We start from the raw sequence: 12,555 nt of genomic DNA, 5'->3' as shown, positions 1-12,555 counted from the left end.
ATTTCTTATAGAAAAATAGCTTGATCTTATAGAAGATGCTTAAGAATATTCTTCACTGAGATTGATTTATTCATGAGTTCAAAGAGTTTCTCTGTCACAGATGCAGAGAATGATATTCTGTGAGTAATTGATAAGTTCTCTGAGACTTCTTTTATGAGAATTATTCATGATTCAGATGACTGCTTCTGAGTGTCTGTAGTAGAGTTCACAGAGATTGAAGTATACAAGTTTCTAGTTCTTTCAGTTATAATAAGTAATTACTGACTGACTGAGCTTGAAATGTAAGAATAAGTACTCACAGATAATTATTTAAGTATTTGCAGCTTGATGTGATATATACTGTTAACTACTAAAAGTATTTATAATAGAAAGATAAAATGTAGAGATTAAATATATAATAGTATTCAAGCTGAGTTATGAATAGTATTCATGAACTTCAGTCTATATAGTTGTGTGTAGTCAAGGGCCGCTAGCTCTATTGATTACATGAGAGATAGAAATAGAGGTAAAGAATCCGCGAGGAGCGGGATTTCTTACAGTATATTATAGTTTATTCAGTGTAGAAGAAGTGAAGATATTAATAACAGTTCTAACTAAAGAAGCATGTATAGTGTTATGAGCTGTTTCATCTTAATTAACTAGTATCTTCAGGTTCAAGAGCTGATGCTCTCAGTTTATTCAGTGAGTATCTGTTACATCAGATAATATATCTTGCTCTTATTATGAAAGAGCATCTATTATTGAGTTCTGACTATCAGAATAGTAGTGTATTGTAAAATAAAAGCAGCTTAAGAACTCAGATCATTATATCTGTTATTCAGTGAGTTTATAGATAGTTATAAAGTATTTGAGATTCTTATAATCTATGACTATTTCAAATTCAGAGACACTTCAGAGTTCAGAGTCTCATTCTTTCAAATAGTATATAATTATGAGAAGTTTGTTATTATAGATCTTATAATTGCATTCAGTGAGACTCAGTTTCTTAGATATGAAGATATATAATTATAGAATATTTTCATTATTATATTATAATATCACTTCTTCTGTTATATAGTCAGAGAAATTAGCTTCAACAACTGTCTTATAATCAGAATTAAATATTATTAGTAAAGAAGTATTAATGAACATCTTCTTCATCTGTATAAATGCAGCTTCAGTATTCACTGATTATTGAAATACTGAGTCTTTCTTAGTAAGATCTGTAAGTGATCTTATAATATCTGAGAAGTTTTATATAAATCACTGATAGAAGTTAGCAAATCTGATGAAGCTTTATATATTTTTCACAGTATATGAAGCTTCTCATTCAAGAATGATAGAGACTTTCTCAGAATTCATTCAAATTCTCTTATCAGCTTCTATAATAAAACTCAGATACTTGATACTCTTAACTTTAAAATCATACTTATTAATATCTATCAGTAGTTCTGCTTCTCATAGTTATTATAATATCTTTTATATATACTCTTGATATTCTTTTCTGAATTCATTGATGAAGATGAGAATGTTATCTAGATAAACAGATATAAACTCATTAAGAAAATCTTGAAGTACTCAGTTAATATACTTCTGAAATGTACTGAGAATGTTAGTCAGTTCAAAGAATGTAACTATTCATTCAAAGAGATTATAACATGTTCAGAATACTGTAAGTTATTTATCTTCTTCAGTAATATAAATCTTATAAAACACAGTAATAATATCTAGTTTTATAAACTATTAAGCTTATCTAGACTGGCCGCTGAGACCATGAATTTCACATTTGATCTCATTTGGTCTGATCTCATACATTTCTTGACGTGAATCCCGCTGGGACTGGCTATCAAAAAAACATGTAAAGTGACTATATATCAGATCTTAAAATGAAACCATGACTTGAAAAAAAGAGAAAGTGATCTCATTTGATCCCATTTAGTTCTATTCTTGGCATAAAGTTACTATTTTTAGACATTTTAAGGTTTTTTTTAGACTATTTTTAATTTTTTAAAAAGTAACGCTTTTTGGTAACACTCAAATGAGATTTAAAGTCATTTAAAGCAATAAAAATAATTTAAATTGAGAAGTGGAAATCATGGTCTCATTTGGAAAATATGACAAGAGTAGACAGTAAGTCTCACTGGAACAGTATGAGACTACTATCTAATGTTAAAACCGTGTAATGGGATCAGTCGAATTGGTAATGAGACTATCAAAAAATCTGGTCCTGGTTTCAGACACGGTTACACGGTCAGTCTAAGCTTATCTGATCTGTGCTAGAGTTTCATTGATAAGAGATAAAAAGTATCAATCTTTCTTTATCAATCTGTTCAGATCTCAGTAGTTCACACAGAATCAGAGTTTTTCATCTGATTTTTTTACAAAGAGAATAGAGACTGTGATGAAAGAGTTACTAATGTATATAAATTCTTTATTCAACAGATCATTGAGTGTCTTTCAAAGAAGAAGAAGTTCATCTCAGAATATATTATAAAGAGAGTCTTATAATAGTTCAGAATTCTTATCATTCTTTTTCTCTAACTTAATACTGTGATTCACTTCAGAATCTCATAAGAGAGATATATTTATAATATTATCTTATCAGAAGATATCTAGATATTCATGATATTATTGAGAGAGTTTCATACAAGAATTTATTATTATAATATAAAATAATTTTTCTAGAGTCTTTTTAATATTGATTAGACTGATAAAATAGATTGATATATAATTCTACTATCAGTGATTCTTTCAGTGACTTCTTTTTCTAAGCATTTTATAAATATTAACAGAGATCTGTGTCAGATTAATAGTCTTGTGAATATCATCTTTATAAATTCTATCATTGTTAGAGAATATCAAGCTTCTGTTTTAAGTATTTAATAAGATGTCTTATTCAGATAGTCAGATAAGTTCTAATATAAGATTATAATCAAGATTATTAACTTTATATACATAGATATTTTTATGTTAATATTCTCTCACATCTATGATCAGCTTCATTATATAACAGATATAAATGTCTTTTGAATCATTAAATTCTGTAAGAAGTTAAGATTTTAATAAAGAAATACACTGAAGATTATAATATCTTACAACTGAAGATTTTATCATTGTATAGTAATATAGACTGCTGTCTATCATGACTTTCATATTATACATATTATCAATCACAGTAGATACAAGAATCACATTCATTATTATCTTCTCTTCAAATTATTATTATCTGATCTCTTCAAGCTTCTGTTTACAAATTTGAATAGAAGCTAATCTTTTCTCTGTTTCATTGAGATATTCTTATAGTTATCTTCTGAATCTTTCTCTAATATAATATGATTAGTATGAATAGACACTGATTCATTCTTTGAATGAGAAGACACTGATCTTTCTCTCAAGTATGAAGATATATAGATTAATTAACAGTTAAAAGCAATGTATTCTGATTAATTACAGTTAATACACACTTCATATTAATATTAATCAGCAACTTCTTCAGAAGTGATTTCAGAAACTCAGAAGTCTGTCTGAATAGTGAAGACTCTTGCTTATATATAGATATTTAAGTCTACTCAATTCATAGCATCTGCATTATTATTATTTCTTAATACAGATGTATAAGTCACTGAAGTGTAATATCTTCTACTACTATTCTGTATATTCTTAAGCTTAGTAAGATAATCATTTATTATCTGAAGCTATATATAGAAGTCTTTATAAGTCTGATCTTTATCTACACTTACAAGAGCTTGTAAGAGTTTGAAAGTTAATATCTTCTTAAGCATGTTAATCTTTATTCAATTCTCTCAAGATTGATTATCTGCTTCTAGAATCTTGATATTGAAGTCAGAGATGAATATTATAAGAGAAATATTTCTCTATCAGATACTCTGTAATCAATCTAATACTTTCTATTATATAATAGTGTTTTGAAACAGAATATCAAGATATTTTATAATATTATCAGATATTTATAATACTGATTCACATGCTTTTATTCATGAATAAAACTTCTATTTCATATAATCTTTCAATTATCTATTAATATATCAATCTTGATTAATTAATGAACTGATAATATCTTCATCTACACTCAGTTTCATGAGCATTTTCATTCTTTATAATGAGTAGAGAGTGAGATTGAAAGTATTAAAATATATAAGAGTATCTAAGTATTCTTTCAGTGTTTTTATATTTAATTCTGTAGATATTGAAATTATATGAGTTAGTTATTAAATCTCTTTGTATTAATGTTATTGAGTTGCATGTATATCAGTTATTTATTATTATTATAGTTTTAATATTACTTAAAGTCACTGTAACACTGTGTCTATGCTTATATTCAGAGATTCTCTTATATTATTATTAGATATGATTATATCATTTATCAGATATATAATATCTGTGAAATTTGAAGAAGTATAATTATATGAATATTTTATATATCTGAGTATCAGAACTCTCAGATCTTTTATTGATATTCTCTTTATAAAATCTTATTATAAGATCAGAGTAACTGATAAGTAGCTTCTATCTAAGAACTCAGTGTCTGCTTAACTGTTTCTCTATTTCTTATATATTATTACATGTTCAGATATCTCTTGATAAATAATTATTTCTGATAAGAAGATAATGTGTGAATAATTATTTTCTAATAAGAAGATAATAAATATTTTTATAGTATAAGAGGCCTACACTGAATAGATTGATATAATATTGATAGGTCTTATATAACAAAGATAAAAATGTTAGAGAAGAAAAGAAAGAGAAAGTGCAAGAATCAGTGATTGAGATAAATATTTATATGTGTATGTGATGGCGTACGCGGTGGAGCTTCGAGATGGGAGAATATACGCGTGTTTGTAACAGCCAAGGATTGATGATCAAGAATGGCTGAGAATCGGAGTGTATGTGTTCAAGAATGAAGTGGTTGAAATCTGTGAAGTGTAATGAAATAGTTTATATGATTGATCGGGCGCAGCCCGCCACATTAAGTAATTAATAATTGAATGAAAATCAGTTGATAATCAATTCAGTATTATTATTAAATTCAAGAATAATTTCAGTATTAAATTGATTCTGAATTAATTGTTAATTAATTATAGTAATAAAATAAATTCAATCTGTATATTTAAGTAATTAACAATTGATTGAAAATCAATCAATAGTCAATTCAGTGTAAATTATATAAATACTTACTTTATTATTAAATTCAAGAATAATTTCAGTATTAAATTGATTTTGAATTGATTTTGAATTAATTCTGAATTAATTATTAATTAATTATAGTAATAAAATAAATTCAATCTGTATATTTAAGTAATTAACAATTGATTGAAAATCAATTAATAGTCAATTCAGTGTAAATTATATAAATACTTACTTTATTATTAAATTCAAGAATAATTTCAGTATTAAATTGATTTTAAATTGATTTTGAATTGATTGTAGAATTGATGATAAATAATTGAGTGGTTTCAAATTACAAGAAAAGATGTATTGAGCGAGGTCAGGTAGTGGCACGGGCCACATTTGCGAGGTCAGCTTACATAACGAGGTCAAGTGGCGCACTTAGCGAGGTCAAGTTTTCTGTATACACACGCTATACTGCTTCAGGGAACATTCGTCCGCTTAGTCATCTACAGCCAACGAGCAGCAAAAATCTTACGCTCGAGGAAGGATATAAATTTAAAAAAGTAGCAGTACCTACTAGTGGGGGGGGGTTTATTTGATATTCTTTATGATAGATTTGATTTGCTTTCCTTCTATCTAGAGTTCTATCACTTTTATCTTTCTTTTTTTGTTTTTCTTTTTGGAATAATGGATACCCAGAAACCGGCATCCAATGGCTCTCCGACGCAGGAACAAACTCGGACGCCGCCAGCACTTAAATGTCTGTTGTCTTCAGACTTAGATGCTATCCCGGAAAATGTGTTAAATGAGGCCGCCAGGGGCCCGTTAAGGGATTTAATCCTGCATGCCGATAGCCCACTGTAAGCTTATTCTCAATTTTCTGAACTCATTTCCTCTCGATCAGCTAGATTAACTGGGTCGTAGATTGATCTTTCCCATCTGGAAATGCCTTTTCAGAACATTTTCCGCCAACGACTTATCATCATCTCATATGGTGGCTATTTGTAATTCAATTAGCGCGTTTCTTGATGCAACGGCTCTCTCTACAAATGAACGGATCCGCGAGTTTTCATTGTCCGGATCTAACCCTCCTTGGGCCTGCACCTTTGAGGTTCTGCTCGATCGCTATGAGCGCAAACCGAAACCAATGAGGCTGGTCCAAACTTCGTTAATCAGAATTATTTCAAGGCATCATGATGACTCCATCATCCAGTCAGTGCGTTCAAACCTAATTCAGTTGGTAATCCCCAACATCTTATTGTGCGAACCCCGGTCAAGGCTCAAGGCATGCCTGATCTCCCTAGAATGGCTTATCCGAAAGGATACCCTCCCGGTGCTTGACCTGATCCAAAAGATGAAGACATGGATGTTAGAGAATCCTATGGCTTGGGCGCCGCGATTAGAGAGGCATTGCATCAAGCTTGGGGTTCCCATAAACATCTTTATTGATAGAGAAAGCAGTCAAAACATTGGAGAAAATGAATTGCTATTCTACGCTGCCCAAATTTTTACCATTTCTCTCCTCCTTAATTCTAATAACCGAGACTTGGCCCTCCCAGCTGGAACATTATTTACTCTGTTCTGCCATAGACTGGAAGCCGCTTCAATCAGTTTTTTGTACAATAGTCCGAGCAGTTCGGGTTCTCTCTGGCAAGCCCCTCTCAGATATATTGCATTGCAAAATCTAGATGCATTGAATGCAGTGTCTGATCATTTTCTCTATCCGCTGTTCAAAGCGATACCCTCTGGGTTTCAGTCATTTATCCGCACTCTACCATGTCACGACTTGCAGCCTAGTTCATGTGAAGCCACCACGGATGAGCTTATTGTACTCTTTGCCGCTCTTCAAATAGCCAAAGAGCTCGGTCTTGTGCAGGAAGGCAGTAAGTTAAAAACTCCCCAATGCTTGATATCGTTCTCAATTAATTAGTTTTAGGCTCAGGCGTACTTACGTCGGCCTCTGGCGAGTCATATATTATCGAAAGCGGCCGAATTGGCGAGTTTTTAATACACTCTGAAGCTGCCATACGGCTCTCGGCCCTTTCTTTGATGATAACAGCCCCCTCCACCACAAAGCCGTTCTCCCCAGATAGCCTCCAAGTTTTAATCAAAAATTTCCCTTATATGCATACTGACAGCGACCCCCAATATCGAGGAGAGGTATTCAGCCTAATTCGAAAGCTTATCATTAGGTTACGCGGTGGTCTGTCTTCCTGTCGCAAAATGGCGAACCTTGCGTATGGGTCACAGTCTACCAACCAAAATACACCTGGGGATGATATGCCTGGAGCCAAGCACGCCAATGTCGCCGATGCCCATGTACAGTTTCTACGGTGGTATGTGGATTTTCTCGAACTAGAACTTCAGCCAACAATGTCCTATCAAAGGCACATATCAGCCCTCAAGACCTTGGTACTGTTATCGCAGGCAGGTCTGGATAGTAGAATTGACCCTATACACTTGTCCAGGCTTGGCCAGGATCAAATGTCCTGGGACTGTAGTATTGAAATATTTCGACCAAGTCTTTTCAGACTCATGGGTGATTTGCTTATAAACCCATTCGACGATGTCCGTTCCACAGCTCTGATGCTTCTAAATATGTTTCCTCGAGCACATATCCAATCAACGCTCGACAATGGCGGACAAGAATATATCATAAAAGGGCGAGATTCACCTTTGCGACTACAACTCGTTAAGGCTTTGGAAAGAGCAGAGCGTGTCGCAAGCCGCACTAGCAGAGCTGATCATGCTGATGCAGTGGCACGCCTCTACCACATTATATTCGACCTTGCAAGTTGCAGCAAATCCAAATCCTCAGACACTGGTGGAAATTGGTATGAGCAAAAACAAACTATCGTGGAAAGACTTGTCACAATTTTGGAAGAAACCCTGTATTCAACTGATGGCTCGTTTCAAATCGCAATCCGGGAGACTTCTGTCCACGGTTACATCTCTGCATTAAGGTAGGCCGCCCCTTGCCATCTCTTCGAGAGTGATGAACCGCTTTCCTAATCTCCATAAGTAGGTATATCGTGTCGACCCCTGAGTTTCATTCTCAGTTTCCCTCATCAGAAACCGGGCGTCCATACTGGAGATTATACCACGATCGACTCGTTTTGCTCTGCCAAAATATTTGGCTTGGTGTTCGGGCCATCCTCTGTATAGATTCCCCAGAAGGACAGGACGAGGACGCAGCGGATGAGCTTAAGGGCCCGAAAGATTTGTTATCATGCTCTTGGCGTGCATTGCGGGAATCCAGGTATTAGCCTCTGGCTTCAAATTTTTGATATCGCTAACTAAAAATAAACAGTATGCTACTCCACGCGATATTACTCAATTTGAGCTACTCCCCCGATTCTTCTGGCACTGGACTCGTTAGAGACGATTTCAATAAAATAGGAACACTAAGTTTTACTCAACTTGCCGAGTTACGACACCGGGGTGCATTTTCTGCAGTTTCGCAGACTTTCACCGCTTGCTGCGCACGATGTGCCCAGTCGAAGGAGCTTGGGACTACCGACCTTCTAGAGGTCTGGTACAGGGTATTTGCGCTTTTCATGTCTTCTCTGAGAGAGCCCCTGCTAATCGAACTAGGATGCTTTGGAAATCATCGACGCGCAAGCTTCGAAGCTCACACGAAGATCAGCGGGCCTCCCTGCACTTATCACCGGGATAGCTTCTTCTCAACCCGATGGTTCTCTTTTCCGCCAAATCATGCACGATACTCAGGAGATTGCTAAGCTGAGTGCGCCTACAGGTGCTATAGGGTCAGATATCAAATTGCCCCAGGTTCACGCCTTAAATTGCTTGAAAGATATCTTTACGAACACGAAACTAGGCCCATCGACGGAAGCCTATGTCATGCCTTGCTTAAGGATTTCTGCTGAGTGCTTAGGATCCAAAATGTAATTTCCCCTGACAATTGGATTCAAACCTGGCTAACATGTAGTTTTAGATGGGCAATTCGAAATTGCGGATTGATGCTTTTCAAGGCTTTAATGAATCGAATGTGTCGTTTTAAGGCGGGATGCAGCGCGGGCCTGGGAGGGAGTTCTGGATCTGAGCCTGGAAGTAGGATCGTTTTTCAAAAGTATCCCGGTTTAATTGAGCTATTGGGCCAACTCCTACAAGACCCCATCCCTAATGAAGAACAAGAGACAAGTTCGCAGTTATGGGAGCTGTCCATAAAAACGGAGCGAGTTTTCCCAGCTCTGGAGCTAATTGGAGAGAAGGTGCCGTCCTTTTCTAGGGAGGAGGAAAAGCTCCTAAGGAACTTTGTATTCGAGCAGTTTAAAAGCCCTGTTTGGGGTATCAGGGAGCACTCAGCGAGGATATATGCGTCCCTCCTAGGGCATGAAGAGATACCGGCGACTGTCTGTGAGCTCTCCACAGTTCCCCACGGATCCCTCTCACAGAACCAAATCCACGGAACGGCATTATGTATTAGATATGCTCTGCAGAGACTCTGGGTTTCCTCGAGCGGATACTGGCTAGGTGAGAAGCCTTAGGTTCATCCGAGGACACGTTCGCTAATACATTTCTAGACGGCTCCGGATCGACGCTTCTTACTGTGAAAAAAGTTTTCCAAAATCTATTTTCTCACGCCAGGTCTCCTTTCGTGCTGGCTACGCTGGTCGAAATCCTTAATGATGTTACTGAGGCAGGTACCCGTTGTGGTCTTGAAGGTACGTACTATGACATACTTAGATTACAAGGGCAAAACATGCTGACTGGATAATAGCCACTGTCATACCGCAAATCAATGCCCTATTGGAAGAACATGGGCTTTTCGGTATACTAAGTGACCTGGTTTCGCAAGTCAATACGACAATCTCCAAATCCTCATTTCTACTTTTAAAAGCACTTTCCGTCTCGAAAACTAGCATTCTCCTTGAACGAGCGGTCGCATCAGAAGATCTATTGATGTTTATAGACTCGATCTCAGCAGTAGACTCCGACACCACCTGTTGGTTGCTAAACCACATACACCACAGTTTCAGCTCCCATAAACGGTCCCAGGTACAGAGGATAAAGCTCTACATTGCCATGATTCAAGAGGCACGCTCTCAGCAAATACGGCTTACCATTACCTCCAATCTAGCGGATGAGTTGATGATACTGTTGGAAAATACTTCTCCGCTATCCACTGAGTTCCACTTTTTACAAAAATGGGTTGTATCTACAGATATCTCAAAAGACGGCGATGGTGCCAGTATAGGGAGTCGTGATATGCTAAATGCATCATTACGCCTACAAGGATGCTTCCTGGCGCTGAGAATGCTGTCATTCGATGTGCCTGAAGTTTCCTTGGGGTTCAAAACAAGATTGGATAAATGGACTCAAAGCTTAAGATTTGCCATTGGCGACGAAACCGTGAGTTTTTACAAACCCCCTTTTCTATGTTGAATGTAGGTTAACTAATCCCGATAGGAATTCTCAACCCGCCATGCTGCTGCGCTTTCAATGAAAACTTTTGTTTTAGGGTTGAAAACAAGCAACACTCATTCCAAGATCGAACCCAATATCCTAGAGACATATCTTGTTTTGTATGGGATGCTGAACGACGACGATGAGGACATCAGATATCTTGCAGCGCAAGCAGCATCCACACTTTTCTCGCTTGTTTCTGATAGTGCAAACGAAGCCACTACATTACTTCCTCTCGCGGCTAGCTCGAAATTGGCCGATATCCTCGCCAAAACCTTTGCTAATTCTACAACTTTATGTGCAGAAGCAATGGACCGATTCCTCGGGCTGCCAACCATGCTCTCGGGTACTAAGTTCAACGAAAATAAAACTATCACTGCCGTTTCTAGGCTCTTTGCAGAATTTCAGACGGAGAGCACAGTTCTATTCCAAGAAGAAAAACAGAACTTGTTTGTTGAGGACGTGCGGGAAGTTGAGATATGGGCTAAAGTGCTATCGCAATCAGTAGCGAGGCGAGAGAACACAAGCTTCGCCCTACAGCTCTACTCCTGGGTTGCTGATGGTATTTCTACACTGATAAATGAAACGCGGGAAGCCGGTAGAGATGGCGTGCTAGGCTGGATATCTGATCCAGATGTTTTTACCTTGGGCGTTCGAGTCATTCGCGGCGCAAAGATTTTCCTCCTTGTTCCTCCGTCTGAAACTTTGGACTTCGACAAATCCCTGGTCCGTCAAAGACTGCAGGATTTATGGGATCAGGGTTATAAGGTCGGCATGCATCATTGCTGGTTAACCCTTCTGAAAACGATTATCGATTGCGATGATGGCTCCGAGAACAGCTGTGACCCTAAAGACTCTTTAAGAAGCAAGGTGTAATGCTGCTGTTTGAATTTGGTTTTTCTACTCTTAATTAATTTCTTTCATGAATATTATTCTGGTTTTCTTCTTTCAGCTGTCAAGAGGAATGATTTTTGTTGTTCGTTCTCACATTATCTACAACGCGTTGAGATCGCGACAACTCCCTCTTTGTTGCTGGGCGAAAACTCCCTATTGAATGTTTATTTTGATATGAATTCTTTTTCCAACTCGAGGTTGCTACATTATAGCTTCTCAGGTGCCCTCATGCGCAGGTAAGGTATTCTTCCATACTTCAAATCTTTTACTTCTAACTTGCTGATCGATGGTGTAGTTCTTGTGAACAATCAGACGTTAACCCTGAACGCGATATTGACCAAGGATTATTTGACACCTCGCACAATAGCATATCACATAGCTTTTATGTCTAGGCATGCACGCCTCTAAATATTTCGAATTACAAGTGTTTCCTCGCGAGTAGGTCAGGCATATCCAAAGCTTCCATCTCACACCTCCACACCTCCATTACCCTCCACGCACCTAGGGGGTGATTTCACCACACAACAGCCATGCGCCCCAACCATGTCATCGTTCTCATCGTACTCTTGGTACCAGTATTCGCGTTCATCGTATATAGAGTTGTCATCCACGCCGCCTTCGTGTTCTATCACAACCTCGCAGTGAACAACATGATGCTAGAGACACGAAAAGCAGAGGAAGCGATCGACGCCCAGGAAGCTGAAGTAGCTCAGGCGACCAATCTTCCCCCCCCTGGCCCTCAACCAGCGCAAGCAGTGCAGCCAGGAAGCCCGTCCACCACAGCTAATAATGGACAGCCGGCGAACGTACAGCCGGACAACTCAGGGCAAACAAACCCATCACAGCCAGCAAATGGGCCCCCAGGAAATGGCAACGGAAACGCACACGGCAATGGACATGTGAATGCGAATGGGAATGGACAACTAGCCAACGGACACCCTCCTGCGAACGGAGCGGGGGGTGGAGGAGGAGCAGCACCGCCCACCGCCATCAATGGTCACCCCTAGCTGTAAACTGCTAGGTAGCTGGAATATCTTCTTGCTTGCTGGTGTTGGTACCAGGATGGGGTCGCGGATACATGAGGTGATTGCTTAGAAGCAAACTAGACGCGGGAGTGCTAGCACT

At 37.5% G+C, this 12,555-nt stretch overlaps 2 protein-coding genes across 2 annotated transcripts; both read left to right on the top strand.

Moving 5' to 3' along the window:
- Positions 1–5,796: 5,796 nt before the first annotated feature.
- Positions 5,797–11,412, top strand: BDBG_05759 (HEAT repeat protein; the record flags this gene model as incomplete). The annotated part of the gene is made up of 10 exons (XM_031722303.1): positions 5,797–5,969; positions 6,067–6,992; positions 7,046–8,072; positions 8,132–8,368; positions 8,420–8,651; positions 8,704–9,014; positions 9,065–9,603; positions 9,654–9,794; positions 9,851–10,482; positions 10,540–11,412. The coding sequence occupies 10 exons, from the start codon at positions 5,797–5,799 to the stop codon at positions 11,410–11,412; spliced, it is 5,091 nt and encodes a 1,696-aa protein (XP_031579149.1).
- A 548-nt stretch (positions 11,413–11,960) lies between these two features.
- BDBG_05758 (uncharacterized protein) lies at positions 11,961–12,437 on the top strand (the record flags this gene model as incomplete). The annotated part of the gene is made up of 1 exon (XM_002624204.1): positions 11,961–12,437. The coding sequence occupies one exon, from the start codon at positions 11,961–11,963 to the stop codon at positions 12,435–12,437; it is 477 nt and encodes a 158-aa protein (XP_002624250.1).
- Between the last annotated feature and the right edge of the window lie 118 nt (positions 12,438–12,555).

Source organism: Blastomyces gilchristii, assembly GCF_000003855.2.
Source record: "Blastomyces gilchristii SLH14081 genomic scaffold supercont1.11, whole genome shotgun sequence".
NCBI lineage: Eukaryota > Fungi > Ascomycota > Eurotiomycetes > Onygenales > Ajellomycetaceae > Blastomyces > Blastomyces gilchristii.
Note: the sequence above shows the minus strand (reverse complement) of the source record. Positions and strands in the feature narration are given on the sequence as shown.